General features: G+C 47.1%; 2 protein-coding genes across 3 annotated transcripts; both read right to left on the reverse strand.

The window, feature by feature from the left end:
• Positions 1–227: 227 nt before the first annotated feature.
• On the reverse strand, positions 228–5,605 carry LOC123051681 (protein tesmin/TSO1-like CXC 5). 2 transcript variants are annotated; one of them, XM_044474643.1, is made up of 9 exons: positions 5,455–5,605; positions 4,342–4,803; positions 3,932–4,036; positions 2,943–3,123; positions 2,035–2,385; positions 1,702–1,784; positions 1,521–1,615; positions 819–1,217; positions 228–635 (listed from the first exon to the last, which is right to left on the reverse strand). In XM_044474643.1, the coding sequence occupies exons 2-9, from the start codon at positions 4,728–4,730 to the stop codon at positions 472–474; spliced, it is 1,767 nt and encodes a 588-aa protein (XP_044330578.1). In that variant the 5' UTR covers positions 4,731–4,803; positions 5,455–5,605; the 3' UTR covers positions 228–471. The 2 variants fall into 2 exon arrangements, with proteins under 2 accessions (XP_044330578.1, XP_044330579.1); XM_044474644.1 differs by lacking the exon at positions 5,455–5,605 and adding an exon at positions 5,103–5,372.
• A 6,023-nt stretch (positions 5,606–11,628) lies between these two features.
• On the reverse strand, positions 11,629–13,410 carry LOC123048800 (probable E3 ubiquitin-protein ligase ARI1). The gene is made up of 2 exons (XM_044471828.1): positions 12,136–13,410; positions 11,629–12,022 (listed from the first exon to the last, which is right to left on the reverse strand). The coding sequence occupies exons 1-2, from the start codon at positions 13,257–13,259 to the stop codon at positions 11,944–11,946; spliced, it is 1,203 nt and encodes a 400-aa protein (XP_044327763.1). The 5' UTR covers positions 13,260–13,410; the 3' UTR covers positions 11,629–11,943.
• Between the last annotated feature and the right edge of the window lie 7,687 nt (positions 13,411–21,097).

The raw sequence follows: 21,097 nt of genomic DNA on the forward strand, positions 1-21,097 counted from the left end.
TCCAGCTGTCAATTTCAGAAGCAGCCCGGCCCTAACGGCGCGGAGACGCCGTCTGCTGTGCCTGTGCTCGCGACGCCAGCCTCTATGGTGCATGCCCCCTAACGGGGACGGCCACGCTCTGTATGATGTTACATTTCTTTACAGAGGGAGTAATATATGTCACAATCTCAGCAAAAGAGCTTGCTTTCTCAGGTGATCACGGGCGAGATATTATTCACTCATGTCCAGGACGTACGCGAAACTTCAATTGGCAAGGCAATTCATGTGTCTAGTACAAAAGGGATGAGTGATAATACTCGGAGAAGGTTAGCATCTAAGGATTGAGTCATGCTCAAACCAAATCCTGAAATCCACCCATCAGGTTCTCTAGGTTAGCACCCTAGGTTTGCTATATGCCATTGTCGGCGGCCATTTTGCGCGGGCAATGTAATGCTCATGGCACTGGGCTGCTCATCCCACTTCTCGAATCGCCTACAGACCTGGTGACTTGACACTTGCTGGAGAATGGAGCGCCTGCCGGATTGTTTGTCCAACCCTAGCAACCTCTGCGACCCTCGATATGGACGAACCGCAGCTGCTGCCGACAGAGGTTCGCTCGTGGAAGAACTTCGATGACATCGAAGAGATCTTCTCTTCTGCAGAAACGAAACCAAGAGCCGTTAAATCTGGATACTTATTTGCAACAGTGCTGATACAGAGCCAAGTAATAAAACTACTACAGGTTTAGATGGTTTCGGCGTCTCGTATTAGGATTTAGGATAATGGCTACTATTGCATCTACAGAACTTGATGAACGCCATGGCGCCATTAGCACTCACCATGAAGCCTTCCGCAGTTCACAAGCTCACCAAGGTAGTCATGCAAGGTTTTAAGAATACGCTTCTCTTGCTCTTTGTAAGTGTCCGGCAGTCTCTGTTTGGTGGCCGAGGGAATTACAGCTGCAACGCTTGGTGTCAGGAAAAGTCGATCTTGCTCGTTACACATCAGTTTCTGGGTTTCAGGGGACACCGGTCTTCTGCCATACTTCCATGTATCAGAAGGGTCGGATCTTGGCGTTCCTGACCTTACTTCAGAAACAGGAACTGCGGTTAAACTGTTTTCTGTTGAGCAAGCTTGTTCATCGCGCTGTTTCTCAACTGCTTCCGTCTCATGGTTTATGGAAGAAAGGCAACTATCAGCTCGATCTAATTTTCTTCCGTTAGTGTTCTCCTTAACACCTGAAAATGAAACAGTAATGAGATTTCAGAGAAAATATCCTTAAAATACACCTGATAGTGAGTTCTACTTCTAAGGTATGTGAAATTTTTCTTTAGGTGGAGTAACAAAGCAATCCCTCCGAACTGAATGTAACAATGTCACTGTGCTCTACGCTGTACTTCCCAATAGTTGATGGAAAACCAGCAATATAAAATCTCCGCATGGCCATAGAAGAATGTGAGCAAGCAAACCCAAAACAATTCAGCATAATGAATCACATATTAGGATCACATCTACGATTGTTTTTTTGGAGAGAACAATACCTATGGATGCTCCAGCAGCTTGCCTTGATACTAGAAGCAATACTTTACAGAGCTCATTGACATTCTCTATCTGGACAACATCAGCTAAAAGTGGCCTTAAGAAGATAAGAAACATATATTAGACAACACAATCAAATGAGTTCAAATGAGAAATTGGTTATAACCATGGACAGAATGTCACCTGTAAGTAACTCCATGCGGTTCGACTTTGACGGCACTTTTAGTGCCTTCTCTAGGAACAGGAGTGAGCAAAGACGAAGTCACCTGAAATGGGATAAAAACCAGAAGTATATGTCAATAACCAGAATTTCAACTTTTTTTACCTTTTATTTCATCCAAATGATATGTTCTAGCATTTGAGCTACTGATCATAAATATTCAGTCAGTCATTTATAGATTATAAAACACCACATGTTCTTGGCTGCTAGAGTATATACCTTAAATTGTTTTCTAAGTCAACATAACGAAAGCCGAAGTCATGAATATAATGGAAGGTATGCTGTAAAATAATTACTTGTGAAGAATCATTGTTGCTGATGAGCTGATCTCTGCCTGAAGAAGCCACTGCGAGATTGGAGAGCTTTTCTGCTGCAGGAGAAAGAGCCGCATATGGTCCAGTAATACCCATTGCAGCAGGATTCTGCATATGATGTGCATAGACAAGGTGCTGCTGGTGCCGGGTGATACGGCGTATTGCTTTCCTATCTTCATTGCTCTCATAGTTCTTGCAATCCATACATTTGCAGTTCTCTGAACAGAGGATATTAGATCGAAAGCACTCACAGTATCTCTTCAGGCACTCGGATCTCTTGCAGTGGCACCCCTTCATGTGCTTACCCACAAGAGGGCCTTCTGCTACTTTAAACTGGGATGTAAAGGGAATGGATTTCATACATGACATGGTAAGGCAAACATATTGGAATACAACTCGGAATTTGGCTTGTCTCTCATATAGCAATTGACTCATGGTATGGGCTCAGAGTCCATGATTATTAAGTGCTAGCAGAACGCCAAAGGTCAAATTTGTCAATTTTAAGCAATGTGCCCAAAAGGAAGTCAGGTAATGGCAATCCATGATTAATTTCTGACATTGGAAAGACAACTTTTAGATGACAAAAGGGGGATTTGAGTTTTCTGTCATTGTTGCTGCACCGATCTTGGTTAACATAGCATGAAAGACAAAATCCGGCAACTATTGCACATATAATAAATAAAGATGTGACACTTAGTCAAATGATATTATGTACGCCGTTTAGGCCACTTCATGTGTTTCTTCATCGTGGTTAAATTTTCCATACAGACAATAAAACAAGCAAGCAAGCAAATAAGGTTTTAAGATGACATAGATAGACAAGCCCTTCAGCAACTAGAGAACTGGAGGAAAACACAAGTCATTCTTGGAAAATATACATTGTGCTCTACCTCGCGGTTCTGGGCTGCATGTGGAGGGATGTTCCCAATTTTGGGCATAAAGGCCATAGGATTCCTTTCCATTGCAGCATCGATAGCATCCTGCCTTGCAGCCTCATGACCAACATTATTATAACAGTTTTTGCAGTTGCAATCATTGCAGTATCCACCTGATGCAAAACACTCACAATACCTGGAAATGCATTCAATCCAAAGACCAATCAGTAGAACTTTATGATCTAAAAACAATCCAAGTCGTTGCCTAGCTATTAAAAAAGTAAGGGCTATCAAACTGACTTGAAAGAACAAAAGGAGTTCATCAACAATGCAAGTGTTCAGAAAGAAGGCAAAATCTTATTAATGTTGTAGATATTAGAACATTTTTATAGACTTGGTCAAAGATAAAGTTTGACTTAGGGCAAAACTAGAACCTCAATCAATTTGGAGTGGAGGGAGGACTTGTTTTTCTTATAACTTTGGCACTATTTCAGATTACATTTTTGAAAATTCAGTGATTAATTATCCTGATAGTGCAAGACGCAAATGAATGACCACAAAAATCAACAATTATTTGTTCTATTTACTTTCATATTTTCTATTCTAATAAGTACTCTAAAGATGGAGCCTGGCAAAGAAACTGTTTAACCACAAAGCATAGAACACGAACAATAGCATCAAATTATGAAAGAAAATACTACGAAGAAATAACAACTGTATCAGGTTTCATTTGGAGGTTTAATATACAATCGTTTGCTTGTTTGCATTGTGCCCCTTTGGCGACTGACCAGCAGTACATTACAGAAAGCAATACAGGCATTCACACACGTTATGCACGTACAACGGCAGTGAGATTTTCCACAGCAAGCAATATACAGTAAATAAGCACTAATCTTAAAGGGTTGTGAAATGACTTGAGGGATAAAATATTAACCTAAAAGAAAATTCAGTAGTAAAAAACCCATATGCTGCATATTGTTTGAATAAATTACAAGGGAAATTACTTTTTCAGACATTTCGAGTTCTTGCACTTGCATTGTTTCCTCGTTGATGTCCTGTCTGTGGATTCGCATGATGTCTCATTCCACGGATATCGAGCATTCCATCTCCTGGAGATAGGAAAATTTGCAACAATCAACAAAAATAGTTTCCAGCCAACTCTTCCCTGCTCTCGGAGGATAAAGGGCCGGGGGGGGGGGGGGGGGGGGGACCTGGACACGATTTCTCAACTAACTTTGAAACACAGAATACCAGCTGTAACTATATTCTATATAGAAGAAGAAACAAATTCAATGTCCTAGTAGGTAGTTACCAATTTCAATTCCTTCAACCAAACATCCCACCAAATTATATGCCATGGAGTCTAAACAAACATTACTATTCCCAAATTACATAGCAGGGAGAGAGAGCTCACACGTCTACAGAGGTTGCACGCATTGGCAGCACCACCGGCACCTCCGTCTTGGGCAACGACTGTTTCAGAACTGGGGGTGCCTGTTGCAATGGGCGCAGTTGTACCCTTGGTGGTGGCAGCTCTGCAACTTGCAATGCCTCCAGCAATGGTAAATCTTGCGACAGCACAGGTGAAAGCCGCCGCACCTGCAGCTTCTTAGCTGCGGGTTGAGTAGGGAACGGCATGTGGTGCTTTCTAACCATTAGTGTAGGCCATGGCACCGGAGGCCACAGTGGCAGCGCGTGGGAGAGCGATGCCGCTGTTGGAGCACTTCCTGGCTTGCGGGCGTAGAAGGCCGAGCCGAAGTTTGGCCGCACTGAACCAGGAGGGAGGTTCAGTGGGTTGTCCATTTTGTGCCAGTTTTCAGATCCACCTGGGGGCCTTGCTCGGGTTTTGCACTGTCATCTCTGAGTCTGACATCACCTGGCAGCACAGAGAAAATTCAGTTGAGCATGATGATCAGTACTTAGTTGAAGTGTTATCTACAACGAAGACTTGCAGACTTTGACAGACTGATCACTTTCCAAGCCGCAAATTCACTTCAATCAAACTGGAAGGAAAATAGACTACTACGTAGTTAACGCAAACCCGTAATAAAATCCCTGAACCACCAAAATCCGTCCGGTTCCATGAAACATTCGCAAGTAAATCTGACTGATCTGCACACAGGACACAGTGGCACCCAGCGTATCCTTCCCCTTGATCAAACCGATTCCCCTCACCTCCCACGAATTAATCAGCAGAGCATCGGCACAAATCCGAAACCAACTGGATTCAACTGCCACCATTCGTCAATTCTGAAGAGTTCTGACTTCTGACATCTCGTAGCGGCACAAAGCCAGAGCCCGACATTTCGTCCACCCCAGCACCACCCAGTCCCCCACGAAACGGACCACGCCCCTCTCCCCCGGCCGAAAATGCCTCGAGCCCTCACACGATCCACAGCAAAGCCAGGTACGAAACGAAGAAACATCTAAGCAGAATCAAAGCATCTTAGGAAGGGTTCCCACATCCATGAGCCTGTCGCGGATAATCACCACAGCAAAAACAGCGGCGAAAAGTTGGGGGAGGAACCTCATCTCGGACGCGCGCGAGGTCGTTCCGCGCGGCCGAGGAGATCCGGCGAAGGGGGCCCGCCGGCGATGGGCGGCGACTGGCGAGGCGGGGTGGGGGGCAGCAGGTGGGCGAGGGTGCTCTGCTTTCGATTTCGGGGGGTTTCGCTCCGTTTTCTAGGGGCCGGAGAACGGACGGAGATGGGAGAAGGTATTTATAGCTGCTGACGCCTGACGGCCGAGAAAAGTCTACTTTAAAATCGGTTTGAAGTTTGAACTGGTCCTGAATTTCAAATCCCTGAAATTAGCTCCTTCGCCTTACTGAAACCGGCCAATCCAGCATTTCAAATTCCACCGTGTCAGGACCCCAATTCTAAGTCACACCGATCTAGCCTGTAACACCTCATATCACTTTGCGGCCTCACGCACGGTATTCCCACGGGTGTCGCCTTACCATGGCCCGGGACCGTTTGCGCCTTTTGGCTCACGTATATGATAGTGTCGCTAGCATCCATATGACAGAGAACCCGGGCCGACATGACTAGTCGTGAACCCAAAGTGGCACTAACTTACGGGGACATGCATACATGAATCAACATCGAGCATGTCGGTCAGCAGCGTGCGAATCCGGGCTGTAGCACTGGGCTAACAGGACTCCGGGAACCCGGGCTGTAGCAGGCTAGGCAGGACTCCGGATGTCACCGCGTGACGTTTCCCCGAAGGGACAGACACAGGAACGAAGTGAATCACATGCCGGCCAGTCAAGTGTTCCGGAGCAGTAGTGCTGGGCTAGCAGGACTCCGGTGAACCGGGCTGTAGCGGACTACTATGGCTCATGGAAGCACAAGACTACATTTCCCCATAAGAGAGGCTACCAAGGATAAACAACTAGGTTGTCGGATCCCACACATACCAAGCATTTCAATCATACACACAATATGCTCGATATGTGCAAATACAACATGGCATCACAACAAGACTCTACGACTCAGAGTATTTATTCATTAGGCTCCGAAGAGCCAGATATTACAAACATGGGTCTCATGACCCAAACATACAGAGCATACAAGCAACAAGCACATGCGGAAGCTTAACATGTCTGAGTACAGACATCTATAAATGAAAAAGGCTGAGAAGCCTGACTATCTACCAGATCCTGCCAGGGCACAAGATCGTAGCTGAGGTATCAAGCTAAACGTCGAAGTCCACACGGAACTACTAGCGAGACTGACGTCTCTCTGCAAAACATAAAATAAGCAAACGTGAGTACAAATATACCCAGCAAGACTTACATCAGAACTATCTACATATGCATCGGTATCAACAAAGGGGGTGGTGGAGTTTAACTGCAGCAAGCCAGCTTTGACTCGGTGGCTATCCTAAACTACGACTGCAAGTAACTCTTTTGAGATGGCGCACACGAGTCCACATATTCACCATATCAATACACCACTATGGATTCGCTCCCGTCTCCCTACGAGGACGCCATCCATAGCACTCACGCTTATCTTGCGCATTTTAGAGTATCCACTTTCACTTGTCTATGAACTGTACAGGCAACCCAGAAGTCCTTTACCGCGGACACGGCTATTCGAATAGATGATGTTAACCCTGCAGGGGTGTACTTCGTCACACACGCTCTCGCCACTTACCACCATGTACACGTCGTGTACCTCGGCAATCTTCAAGCGGAAGCCTGGCGAGGGAGTCGGCCACGACCTGACTAACCACACAAGTCTCTAGTCCAGGTTTATCGCCTATTCGGGTTCCATCCGCAAGGAGATCCGGCCGGGGTGTCGCTCACGGCCCCAAACGATGTGTGCAGGGTTCCCAAGCCCACCTCGACGGATGGATCTACGCTTGGTACACCGTGCCACGGTGCCTAGTCTGTCCCAAGCCCACCTGTACCGGGTACCACTTGGTAGACTACTAACACAACCTACAAACACCAAAAACTAGTTGCAACTCCTGGACAGAGATCGAGGCGGTTAATAAGCCGAGAGGGGTCGAGTTACCGGAACCCAATGTGTGGTAGTAACTGTTCATGGATCACAAACACAGAACTCAGTTCCCGAGGACGGCTTCAATGAGACAACCCACCATGTACTCCTACATGGCCTCTCACCGCTACCTTTACCAAATCGTGTTCACACACTTAGCTCTCACACAGTAGGACATGTTCACAACTTTCCAATTCATTCCCGATGAATCGGACCTGACACAACTCTAAGCAATAGCAGGCATGACAAATAAGCATGAATGAGTAGGCACATCAGGCTCAAACAAATCCTACTCATGCTAGTGGGTTTCATCTATTTACTGTGACAATGACAGGTCATGCAGAGGAAAGGGGTTCAACTACCGCAGCAAGTAACAGATGAAACGTTGTTGTCCTAATGCAGTAAAAAAGAGCAGGAGCGAGAGAGTGGGATGGTATCGGAATGAACAAGGGGGTTTTGCTTGCCTGGCACTTCTGAAGATAGCATTGAGTCTTCATTAGTGTCAACGATCACAACGCCGGAACATCGTCTACCGAGAGGGGACAAATACCGGCAACAGAGAGAAAACACAATCAATGCAATGCAACAATATGATGCATGAATAGTACATGGCAAGATGAGTGTGTTGGGCTAATGCATCTACAACAGTTTAAATGAAGTCCATATGAACTAAGGGTTCATATGCAAACTCAATATTTAGCATTTAAAATGTCATTATCATGTTTTCACCTATACAGCAGGTATAACTTAGTTTGACATGCATGAAAATGATACAGATGGATAGATTGCATTTTTCTGATAATTTTTCATATATAAATTATTTCATTTGGAGTTACGGTTGAATTTCTATGAATTTTAGAAGTTTAGGATATTTTCTGGAATTTTCAGATATTTCTAAAATAGAAATAATCCAGAAAAGGGGTTTATTGCGTCAACACTGCGTCATGGTGATGTCAGCAGGTCAACTAGGCGGATCCAGGTCAAACCTGACCAGTGGGGTCCACTGGTCAGTGGCTGGGGCTGGTTAGTGTCCCTGACATATGGGCCCAGTCAACGGCCACGTCAGCTTGGTCAAAGCTGACGCGTGGGTCCCGTTGGGTTAAGTTAAGTCTAACTAATTTGGTTAGTGGTTTAACTAAGCCGGTGGGGCCTGGCTGTCAGTGGCATAGGGGCTTAGTGGGGTGATTAACCCCTAACAGTTGCTATCACCGGCGGCTAATCGCCGGCGTAACCAGGACGCGGCGGCGTTGCCCGTCCGGCCAACTCCGGCGATGGGAGCTCGCGCGGCTGGGCGCGTTGGAACCGGAGCAAGGAGGCGCGTAGGTTGGTGGCCTCAGGCGATGCTAGGGTGGCCGGGAACGTCGACGGCGTCGAGTTCCGCGGCGGCGCAGCTGCGGCTTGCACGGGTGCGAGGGCCACGGTGCACGAGTGGGCGACCTAAGGCGCGCTACGGGTTCCTGGAGAAACCCGGAGCACGACTCCATGCTTGGGTTGGTCGGGCGGGGCAGCTAGCAACGGCGAGCTTCGCGGCGGCGGCAGCGAGTGCTCGGCCATGGCGGGGCTGCGGTTAGAGAGCGGGAACAGAGGGGGTGAGCACGGGGGAAGGTGTAGGAGCTCACAAAGATGCGGTAGAGAAGGTCAGCGGCCTCGGGGACGGACGGAAGCCGACGAATCGACAGTGACGATCTCCGGGCGCCAGCGGTGAAGACGAGGACGTTGGCGACGAAGCAAAGCCCTCCGGCTCGTTTCCTTCGGCTTGGGGATGTGGTGCTCGATTGCGGAGCTGCTGGGCACGATCACGGGACGAGGGGTGGCCGGTGGTCATGGCTACGGCGAGCGGCGCTCTCAGGTGCGTTCGGTGACAAGAGGAAGGGAGAGCAGAGGAGGAGGAGGGGTCCAGAGAGAGTGAGAGGGTCAGGGGTGTGCGTGGCGTCGCGGGAGGCGCCCAGGGCAACGAGGGGGCAGCCAGGCAGGGTGGAGGTGGCGCGCGCGTGCGGCGAGCACACGCCCTCCTGCCTACCGGCAGGAGGTTGAAGACGGTGCGGAGGCTGGGCTGGGCCAGCTACAGTGCTGGGCCAGGTGGGCTGTCAAGGAGGTAAGCCCAGGTGGGGTTTCTCTCTCTCTCCTTTTCTAATTCTTTTCTGTTTTTCTATTTCTTCTATAGTTTCAGGGCTTTATTAAAAATACTTAGGCACACTCAAAATCATGAAACTTTCTCAAGCCCACTGTTTGGAATATATCCAACAGTAAACATTTAAGTTTATGCTTATTTGAACATTTAAAATATTTTATAGCATTTAAATGTTCAAATGCAAATAACATATGATTTAATCCAGTGACCTTATCATGTCCTAGAAAAGTGTGCACCATTTTTGTCAGAGGTTCTAAACCAAGGCAAAGATGATGAACATTTTTGAAGGGCAATTCAGGTTCATTGAAAATATTTTTATTTTGATCCTAATTGCATTTCATTTGGTGCTAGGGTTTGTCATCCCCATTTCAAATTTCAAACAAATATAGACATGATGCATGGATGCTTATGAAACTAATTGCAATCAAACTCTAGGGCTGTGACACACCGAGTTTGGAGTAGCAGATATTGAGAGATACATCGATTTTGTCATTTTCAACCAAATTTTGGCCGAAATTTAAACCGAAATAAAATTGTCCAGAAAAAACTGAAAACAATCTAAAAAATGAACACTAATATGCTGATCGTTCTGGGAAATTTTCAATATTTTTTGGCAAGCCGATTAAAAATTACAAGAAAAATACAAATTCAGCCCGGTTGTTTTTTGAGTCTGTGGTAAGTCGGGGGTGTATTTTCATTTATTTTTTTGAACGGTTTCGAAGTTGAGGGTTGTAATTAGAACCGAGTGGTTAGTTTGAAGTTGAAAGTGGACCTTTCTCTTAGTGGATTATCTTTTTCTCTCCTTTCCCACTTTGTGACCCGAGGATGAGTTGGCCCGCGACCCGCGCCCTATTTCATGGGCTTCCATGGCCAAGGAGGCTGCCGACAAGGCAACGAAGTGGAGGTGGCTCCCGAGAATCCGCTAGCTGCCACCAAAGCCATTGACTCCAACAGGTTGTACGTGCAGCACGAGGCGAGCACAGGCGGGGGTTGACAGAAGGTGCTGCAAGGCATGGCTCGCGTCGTCTGACGTCGGCTCCACGACAGATGCTGCAGATGACTCTTCCCTGGGCACCGTGCTCTCTCGTGCCCTTGATTATGACTCTGGCTCTCGCTCCGACCACACCAGAGCCTAGCCAAGCATATGCATATGAAGAGAGGGGTTGTCTTTTTTTTTGAGAAAAGCAGAGGGGTTGTCTTGATGCTAGTGATATGCACTTGCCGAAGCTCATCGACACGATGGTTCCTGTAGGTGAGGATATTGTTTGATATGCACTTGCCGAAGCCCATCGACACGTTGGTTCCTGTAGGTGAGGATATTGTTGTGGTTGGTGTGGATGTGCCAAATTCCGGGGCCCTCTTCGCGGCCAAGATTAAATTCTGAAACAACGATTGGTTGCCTCTTGAAGGAAAAAAGCTTTGAGGGAGAAATGCAAGAAGGGTGGTGCTAATCCTCGACCCCACATCCTCAAGAAGAAATCTAGGAGGAGCGAAAGCAATAAGGGTGGTGCAAAAGGGAATGCACGGGTGGTTCCATGATTGATGGTTCTCAGATTTATTGGTTGGAAGCAGAGGCTCGGTTGTGTCTGTTGACTTTGTCGATTTGTCTCTTTCAAGTTGCAGCGACTTGATGGGGTTTCCTTTGCATGTTGAGCCCCATGTGTTGGGGAGAGGCATTAATAACTGTGGGGTGTGTTTGTCGGCCTGCCTCTGTGGTCGTGTGTCTCCATGATTCAAAAGTAGTTGGCATGTTTGAATAGATTGGAAGTTTCTTCGAAGAAAAAAAACAAAAATGCCTAGGCGAGGGCATCTCCATATGAGAACCTTAAAGCTTCGGTATAGGTTTCGATTGTAGTGTCCGGGTCACTTTTATTTAAAAAATCATCCAATGGTGACCTTATCGGTCCCGAACATCACCAACAAAAAGCAACTTCATGGTCCTCCTTTCTTTTCTCTCTCTCCTCTCAATGACACACCACATACATATCCACCAAAAAGCAATCACATAAATGGGTCTCCTCTTTGCTCCCAACCAGACAAATGAGAATTTTTTGTGATTAAAGGTTGTGTGGCTTCCTCCCTCCCGCATCTATGATTAAGGGTTGAATAAAGTGTCTGATTTGGAGGCCAGCGTTGGAGATGCCCTAACACCACATACATACATAGAAGTAAAACTGAGGAAGCTGCGTAGTAACAAGAAATGATTTGAGTCAAGGAGATTGTATTTTAATAGTTATGTACAACAAAACTAATTAAGGTTTGTTTCATGCCTAGATTTTCATTTCGTGCTTCAGGAGATTAATTAACATGGCCAGGATGAACCCATGTGTTTGCAGTGGCCTGGCAAGAGCCCTCCCTCCACAACCAAACAACCAAATCGTTAGCGCTTGCACTTTTTGCAGTAATGGTTTTCCGCTGACAACTTGGATGCACATCGGTAGCAGAAACTGTTTCCACACCTACGAATTGGAGGAAATCAGATTAATGGAGCATCAAGCAACCTTGGCATGGGAGGAGCTCTCAGGTAATTTCACGTTCAGGATGAATGGATCCAACTTGTTGTTGTAGGTACCTGCATTTCATGTAATTGCAGCCCTCCGATTTCTCCACGAACATCCGGCACTTGGGGCACCGCTGCCACCCCTTCCTGCCCACGAGGCGCCGGAGCAGGAGCTCGTTCCGGCCGCGCTCGTCCTGCCCGAGCTTCTGGAACTCCTCGCACCCCAGGCCGTCGTGCCACGGCACGCCGCACCGGGCGCAGAAGAGCTGGTGGCAGTGCGGGCACTCCGCCTCCGCGATGGCCTCCTTCGTGTCGGCGTCGGCGAGCAGGAGCGCCGAGCAGTCTTGGTACGGGCAGTACACCCTCTTGGCGCCGACCGCGAGCTCGCACAGCAGGAAGCCCCACCTGTCGAGGAGGTCCGGGGGGATGACGCCGCGGCAGCTCGACGGCTCGACGGCGCCGGCCTCGCAGCCTGGGTGAGGGCATGCCACGCCAGCGACCTTGTCGTCCAGCTTCGCGGCCACGTACCGGGCGACGCAGCTCCGGCAGAAGGGGTGGCCGCACGGGCTGACGCTGAACTTGAGGGCGCCGGGCACGGTCTCCATGCAGATGGCGCACTCGAAGGGCTCGCCGTGGCCGTCCGCCGGCAAATCTCCACCGCCCTCGGTGACGAACACGGGGACGCCGTTCTCGCAGTCGGGGCACTTGACGCGGGCAGCGTCCTCGCGCTCGCGCTGCTTCACGGCGACGTACGTGGTGACACAGCTGGAGCAGAAGGCGTGGCCGCACGGGCCGAGGCTGGATTTGAGGTTGATGGGCACCAGCTCCATGCACATGGGACAGTAGAAGAGCTCGCCGTGGCCGTGAACCCGCGAATCCCGGCCGCGGGACGCATCCACCCTGCCGCCGTCCGTCGGCCTCCTTGGGACGCCTCCACCGCTCCGCCGTCCGTCGAACTCCTCCACCGCCGTAGCTCCTCCGCCCAGCCGCCGGCCGTCGTCCTCCTCCACCGCCGGAGCTCCTCCCCCCAGCCGACGGGCCGCCGTATTCCTCCACCGCCGGAGCTCTTCCGCCCAGCCGCCGACCCGTCCGCCCCCTCCACCGCCGGAGCTCCTCCGCGCCCAACACCCACCGGCCTCCTCCGCGTGAGCCGGTCCCTCTCCTCCGCGTCCACATCTGGAGATCGTCGACCCCATCCCGCCTCGTCCGTGACGGCGACGGCGAGCAGCTGCAGCCTCCCGTGAGCAGCTTTGTGATGTGTTGCTCTGCTTTTGTGACGTAGAATTCCAGTGAGCTCTTGTCTCTCCACGCCGTCTCTCTTCTTTCTTTTTGCAATCCGTTTGCAAACTGGAGAACGTTGGGTGGGGTGTGGGGACAGCCGCGAAGATGGGTCAAAGATGAGGTGTTTCGCTACAACGGGAATGTGCGTACCGATCCCTAAAAAGCTATAAAGAAATAGATATTCGTGCACTACTTGCTAGAGTTGATACTAGAGACGATCCAATCTCCAATTGTACGAAGACGGAGAACAATTAAGTGTGCAAGCTCAAGAAGCCGATAGAGAACCGCAACAACGTGGGAACGAAGACATAGAGAAAGTATTTAAAAAAACAAGTGGGAGCAGTTATGGCTTAAAGCGCCTAATTGTTCTAATAGTTTTCTTTGGATCGGTTCTCTTAGCGAAGAATTGGTTAAGTGTGTACTTTGGTGTATCAAAATGCCGCTCAATAAAATAAAAAAAAAAGAGTGAAGTTTATTTCGGTGGCTGAAAATGAAATGAATTTTGCATAAACAAAATTTTACTATGCTAAGTTTAGAGAATCAGCCAGAACCAACCAAAAATTAGTAGAGTAAAAAATACTTCACTAAGCTTTACTCGATGATTTACTCCTCTATTTTTTTTAGGGGCGTCGCATCGGCTAGAGATGCTATGCTAGCTTGAAGAGTGGCCAGCAAAAGAGATGGACAGCTACACGACCTCTGTGGAGACTCGCAACGTAGACTACACATGATGCTTTCCATGCATCTATCGAGATTGAGGAGATAATAGAAGTTCAGCCAGATTTAGCGCATAAGAATGCCAGTATAGCTTGCAAGTAGTAGTAGACTAGTATCTAGGAGGACAAGTGTTTGCGAGTGTCTGTCGCTTTTTATGACAACAATCCTTAATGATCGAGCTAGCTAGCTAGCTGAAAAGGAAATGTACGTAGAGAAGTAGAAATGCCTGCCAGTACCCCTCCCCACTGAAGCAGTGGCGTTTCTACAAATGTGTGCGCAGCACCATTGCCGCGCCAGCACTGGACGCTTTCATCGATTTGGAAACTGGACATTGCCGCGCCAGCACTGGACGACTTTCATCGATCGGCTGTGCTGCACAACGCATGCTTGCTCCCTCGCCATTCTTTTCAGCTCCGGAGTAGACGAGCATGAGGTACAGTAGTGGTAGTAGCTCCTATCGACCGTAGCGTTCCATTCCCCGTGTCTTCTGTCATGTGTTGCGCACTTTCACGGTCGGTGTGTGTATTCCAGTTTCGACGTGGCAAGCAAGGCTCCATTGGTGACCAAGAGTGTCTGCCCAGGATTTTGAGTCAGATTGGTCCATTTGACTTTCTTTTTTCATAAATACAATGGCTAGCACGTACCAAATTGGTCCGGGAAGCGCATTATCCATGGGATTTTTTCTAACAAAAATATGAGGTAATTGCACCACTGTTACTGATACTTGCCATGTTCATGCAAGTTTAGTTTGGTGCTTGTAGTTGTAAAATATAGCCAACTGGCACAAAAACTTAGCGCGGGCATGCAAATATCATGCCAGCATGGCATGAGGCCCGTTGTCAGTGATCGTTCCCGTCATCTTTTTGCAAAAAAAGAGTCGGATTCTATTATTTTGCATTTGCAAGACAGGTCGGCTAACCGTTGGTTGGGTTCCACCTTTTAGTATACAAAGGGAAGATTAAATCGAGAAAATGATGGCCCGACGGGACTCAAACCGGGAACGAGGCCCTAGCTGGGGCTTGCGATTTGACAAATAACGATTTGATGTCTGGAAAGGATAACGCGCCTTAGTGTCTTGTTACCGAACACTCTTGTGGGGGTTAAATGGGTTGCAGTCAGTTTTTGAGAAATTTGTTAATAAAGTTACTTCCTTTCAAAATAAATAAAGATATAGCATTACTCCTTTCACCACTCCCTCAGTACCGCTCTCTTTGAATCTTTGAAGCGGCGGCGTTTCTACAAATGTGTGCAGCACCTTTGCCGTGTCAGCCCTGATGCTCTCATCGATTCGGAAACTCGATTTGGTGGCGCCTGCTGTGCTGCGCAGCACATGCTGCATAGACAAACATGAAGCAGACGTGAAGTAGTTTATGTCAACCTTAGAGCATCTCCAGCCGTTCGGCCCCCTAGGGCGCCGAAAAACTGCGCCTGGGGGCGAGCCGGCGCTAGTTCGGCCCCTGGGGCGGCCTAGCTCCCAGCCACGGCCCCAGGCGCCCCCCAGCCTTGGCAAATTCAAACGTAGTTCATTCCCGCGCCCAAAAATAAACGCCACAATCCGGCGATCAAGCGGTGATCGGCGATTGATGAAAAGTTCAGCGTACAAAAATCAGAACAGAAACGCGCATCAGATGGCGAGGTCGGCCTCCGGCGTCGGCGGAGTCGGCGTGCGCGGGCTTGACGGGGTCTCTGTGCTTGGCGGCGTGGCTTGTGCGCTGCGGGCAGTCTTGGCGGCATCATCGGTCGGGCTTGTTGGCGGCGTGGGCGTGGGCGGCGTCGTCGTGGGCGTGGGCGTGGGCGTCGTCATCGAGGGAAGCTGGTTCAGGATAAGGCCGACATGCGCCCTGTACCACGCCTTGACCGCCTCGTCGAGGCCGACATTCCCCGTGTGTTGTGTTGCGCACTTGTACGGTTGGTGTATGTATTCCAGCTTAACGGCACAGGGCTCCAGACCCTCCAGTGGTGGCCAAGAGTTGTTTTAGCCCGCCATTAACAGAATAGTATTGTGGCTCAAGTCTGGGATGGCTCTTTCTAGAGGGAAGTCACTACAACAAAAACTACCAGTAGAGACGTCAAATTTCATACCTAGGGACGTGTTATTTCACCTCTAGACAACTGTAGAGTCGTTTTAGTAAAGCGTCTTTGGAACGTCTTCCCACGGACTGTCTCAAACCATGTAGACACGCTTGTGAAGCGTCTTTAGATGACATGGGACGCTATATAGAAACGTTCAACATCGTGTCTACACAGGTAGAGGCGTTATAATAGACACGCTCATATCATGTCTCTACCCACATAGACACGTTTCATTTGTGTCTCAATACCATTGAGGCGCTTCTATAAATACATTAATCATGGGCTCGATACTTATACACGTTAGAGACGTTATATTTATCTTTAAATATACATAAGCGACTCGATACAAATGGAATATTTTACTTTAAATATGGTTTGATTTATTTTGAATTTGTATTTCATCATTTCAAATGATCATTTTATCATGACATAGCCGCACATGCAGATTAATCAAATAATATCATCATATGAAGGCACGATTCCACGTCATAGATTGCATTTGCAAACTTCACGTTATCAAAATTGAGAAGCTGAGTTCCCCTCCAAAAAAAGGCAAGCTGAGTGGAATAATCAGCCCGAACAGATAATTACACCAAAGTTCACAACTGAATATTAACAGATATTCATACAAAACATGCAAATAAATAATAAAATATCCTATAGTCTAGAACTATAGTTCTCAATTAAGCTAAAATATAACATAAGCCACAATACTTGTTCATTCACAGACTGGTCCATCAACTGATCCTGGCTCCTTCAGTGCACTTCCTTTTCAAATCTTCAACTACCCAATTACTCATGGCTCCCTTAATGCACTCTCTTTTCAAATCCTCAACCACCCTGAAAATGAAAATGAACAATGTTTTAGGCAAGTGCAAGATAAGATGTTCTTTGATAAATTATAAAAAGTGTATCATACAAATGCTTTGTTTTGAATGGTTGGCTTAGTTTTTTGTACCTAAAAGCCACAAAGATTTTGATAACTAAAGTATCTTAACTGTGGATATTGGAGCACACTCGATGCTTGTATGGAAACATACTTACATGTGAGCAAGGCCAAGCAAAAACATAACAAACATCTCCTACTGTTTGGAATTTTTCATATGGTCTAACTAGTTCACATCACCTAGATTTGTAGAGCCACAGACAAAGACTGCACCATACTGCTCTCCAAGCATGTCTCCTTCAACCACATATGTTCTATCTTTACCCCCTAAAATTGCATTGGTCACGGGTTTGTTTTAGCTTCTCAAATTGATTGAAAAGAACAGGACTTCAGTTTTATCCCATTTTTGCAAGAAATGAAACATTTGTTATTCATAAAACTGGGAAGATTTCACTTTACGCAAAGAAGGACAATTTCATAGAGAATTAGACCAACCATAATTATACAACTGTTTGGATACCTAGCATATATGTACCTGCTTAGTGACTTGGTGAAGACCACCTAACTTGGCTGCATTGCTATTTTCAGTATGAGCATTCTGCAATTAAATAAGAAGAGGTGTGAATGGAGACACATAATCAGCTCAAGAATGATAATTTCCAGGAGTTCCGATATCATGTACTAGGAATGCACTAAGTAGCCTTATTCTACACATACTTTTGGTCTGATTACATTAAGGTTTTGTTACAACATAATAATTTATTTTGAAAGCTAAACATGCATGCATGATGCAAACAAATGAATTACTCGTCATGTAAACTAGAAGTGTATCCATGTTTTGCTGTGCCGGCCAATAGTGCTGAGTGATCTTGCGACGTTGTTTCCATCATATATTCATTGTACTATAATGTAAATAAATGCTAAACATGCCAGGCCCGGAACAATTTAAGTTCATTTATGTGATTATAAATTATCAAATGTAACAGTGACCGTAAATCAATGGATTATGACATGTTTAATCATAGAATATCAATTGCTAGCCAACATTTGGAAGTTAAAAAAACATTAATCATGAGCCAAATAAACAAGGAAGTGGACTTCATGAATTTTTTTCATCAAACTGCGTGAGCAAAATAGCTTGTCATGTAACCTTACACCTCCAGTCCATGATTCCTTTGAAATGCTCTCCCCTGAAATGGACAAAGAGATAGTAAATGATCTGCATGCTTTATCAAAGGTAACACCTGTTGGGCCTGAAAAACATGACCATTTTTCAGTGTCAAGAATGGCAACATCATTCGACATTTATGTTTCTCCTTAGAGATAGCAAGGCTAGTAGGACGTTGAAGTAGCTAAATAATGGACGGTGAATGAAATCAAATCCTGCGCTATAGGCAGAATTAAACTACGAGATAATATTATCAATGGCAAATGATAACCATTATTAGATAAGAACTGCCAGATAGCAGAAATAAGAAAATCCTCTTTGCAAACAGGAGAAGCAGAGCCAAATCAGCAGAGTAACACCTATGTAACTCTGTTATACTTCTGAATATATATAGTGAGCATTTCATTAAGGAAATAATTAGCATATTAGAATATTATAACTGATATAGTTGGTTTCCAACTATCAAATATTTTCTCCCGGTCTTTTTTTTCCTGAACTAGATGTACTATTCATGCAATCATTCTCATAACAAAAGATACATTATTGTTCTATTCTCTAATTCACTAAGGTAATAAAGAAACTTCAAGTAAAATATGTTCTGTGATCTTTTATTTTTTATTTTCCGGGTGAAACGTAACATGCTATGTGATTGTTGAATACACGGATGCAATCAAAACATGGATGCGCCATTTTTGTGTCCCCTGTCTATCGGAGTTTACTTGGTTGTGTGATGTGAAAATTCTGAACATGTTATCAGTTTTCTACTAACTTCGAATCTTAATTCCATTTGTTTGAATGCAGGGGCACAGGTGCGGCTGTGGGCTGTGGCTAGACCAATTTGTACTACTTGCCAGAAAGCAGCAACTACAAACAGACAAGGGAGGCGGCTAGACAGACCTGTATGATCGCATCACTTGAGATCAAGTGGAGTGAGTCCAATAAATAGCACCCGGGCATGAAACGTCAGAGGTGGAATCGTGCGCTGGTAGCTCCAAGGCAACAACGCCGATGGTCACCAATCCCCACCTGATGTCTAGAGTTTTGCCACGAGGGCCACGCGCGAGGACGGATGGCAAAATGGTGACAAGGAGCGGAGCCAAAGGTGGTCGCCGGCGCCCGGCGCCAACACTGCCGCCTTGCAAAGCCGTCATTGACACGCAACAGGTTGTACGCCAGACACGACGAGCGCCGTCCAGGCTGGTAGTTTTTCATCTCTCCCCACGATCTGTAAACAACAAGCAACCCAACCGAGAAGCAATCAAACCGAGCGAACATGCAAACTGTATGTACGCCCAATGTTCAGAAGATTTTTCTATTGATGTGACTCCTACCAGGCTACCACGGACCAGAGCACCTTCAGTTTGCAGAGTTGAACAACTAAAATTTACAGCGATTAAGCAGGAAATCAATTTACTACATAAGTATGAGATACTAGAAGAATTTGAAGATTTTCAGTACCATAGCTTGAGCGATCAGATCACAGTGGGCAGGGGAACGACGAATCTGGGGTGGCTATCCTAGGCGGCACAGATGTACTTCCGTGCTTGCTCTGCATATTCCACCTATAGGTTGAAGACGAAGTTATACGTCGCAGCAGATGCTTCCTCCGATCTGCCGCCCAATCACCGCCGCCCCCGCCCCCGGGGCAACCGCCGGCCGGTCTCTGTCCCCCAACCTCCGCCTCATCCAATCGCTCGCCGCCCACCGAGTCTCCCTCAGTCCGCCACCAAGCGAATCGATCGCCGCTCCTGTGTGGAGGCGATGCACATCACCGGCCAGGGAGGGATCCCATTAGATGAATTTGGTGGTTGAAGGAGATAAGTGGGGAGATGGCGGCGTGGGTGAGAGAGAATATACACGGGGAGATATTTTCTGGCGGCAAAAGAAAAATAGGAGCGCCAAGGGCCAAAATAATTTCCTCCAAACGAAATGCAGGAAAACTTAATTGTAATCATTTAGCAAAATGACAATTTATTTCCATTACGTATTGATATAATTTTCGTGTTGTAGATATTGATATATTTTTCTAAAACATGGTCAAACATACATTTGTTTGACTTTTGAAAAAACAAACACCTCAAATAAAGGAACGAATGGGCCGGTGGTCATACACTTGCTCTGTTATTATTTTTGCACATATGCCATTAAGAAGCAGACATCAGGGCCCGCGTCGCTCCACACAGCGATGAACTAGCCACCACAAATAACCGCCTCCTCCATCGTCTTCCCCCCTCACCGCTGTCGTGGTGCGCCGCCGGAAAAAGCTTGTGTGGCAGCGGCAGCGGCGGGCTTCTTCTTGAGGGAGCAGGCGTCCCCGGAAGCGGTGTGACTCTTCGAACCTGTAAGCTCGAAAACCGGGTCACACTAGTGCCGGGTCTCATCATGGGGAATAACCCCAACATTAGCCCATAGTTTAGCTTGGATTTATCAGACGATGGCGGCGTCTTAGTGTCACATCCCCCTCCCATGGGGCTTTTTCTTTGGAGTTGGATATTGGCGAGCGGGGTCAGTGGAAGACGCCGGTGTTGGCATCGAGACTTTCTCTGGCAATGACGATGAGGGGAGCAATATCGAAGACGTGGCAATGGTTGGGGCGTAGTCGGCTCTTCTCCGACGGCTTGTTTGTTCCTGTGGAGTCGAAGTTGTGATGGTGGGGTCTCGATGGCATACGATGACGGAATCAGGTGGTTCGTTCAACGGTCTTATGCGGCACTAGTTGTGCCTAGTTCTTCTTCATGATTCTCCGTGAGCGTCGGAGTTGCGATGTCTAGTCATAGGCGACTAAGTTCTGGTGCAAATCTTCATACATCTTCACACGGCCTGTACAGTGTGGATTGGGTCGACGATCACCTACGGCGGATTTGAAGATTTGCTCAGAGTTCAGGAATGGCGAGGACGCCTCTAGGAGA

Source organism: Triticum aestivum, chromosome 2D, assembly GCF_018294505.1.
Source record: "Triticum aestivum cultivar Chinese Spring chromosome 2D, IWGSC CS RefSeq v2.1, whole genome shotgun sequence".
Classification (NCBI taxonomy): Eukaryota; Viridiplantae; Streptophyta; class Magnoliopsida; order Poales; family Poaceae; genus Triticum; species Triticum aestivum.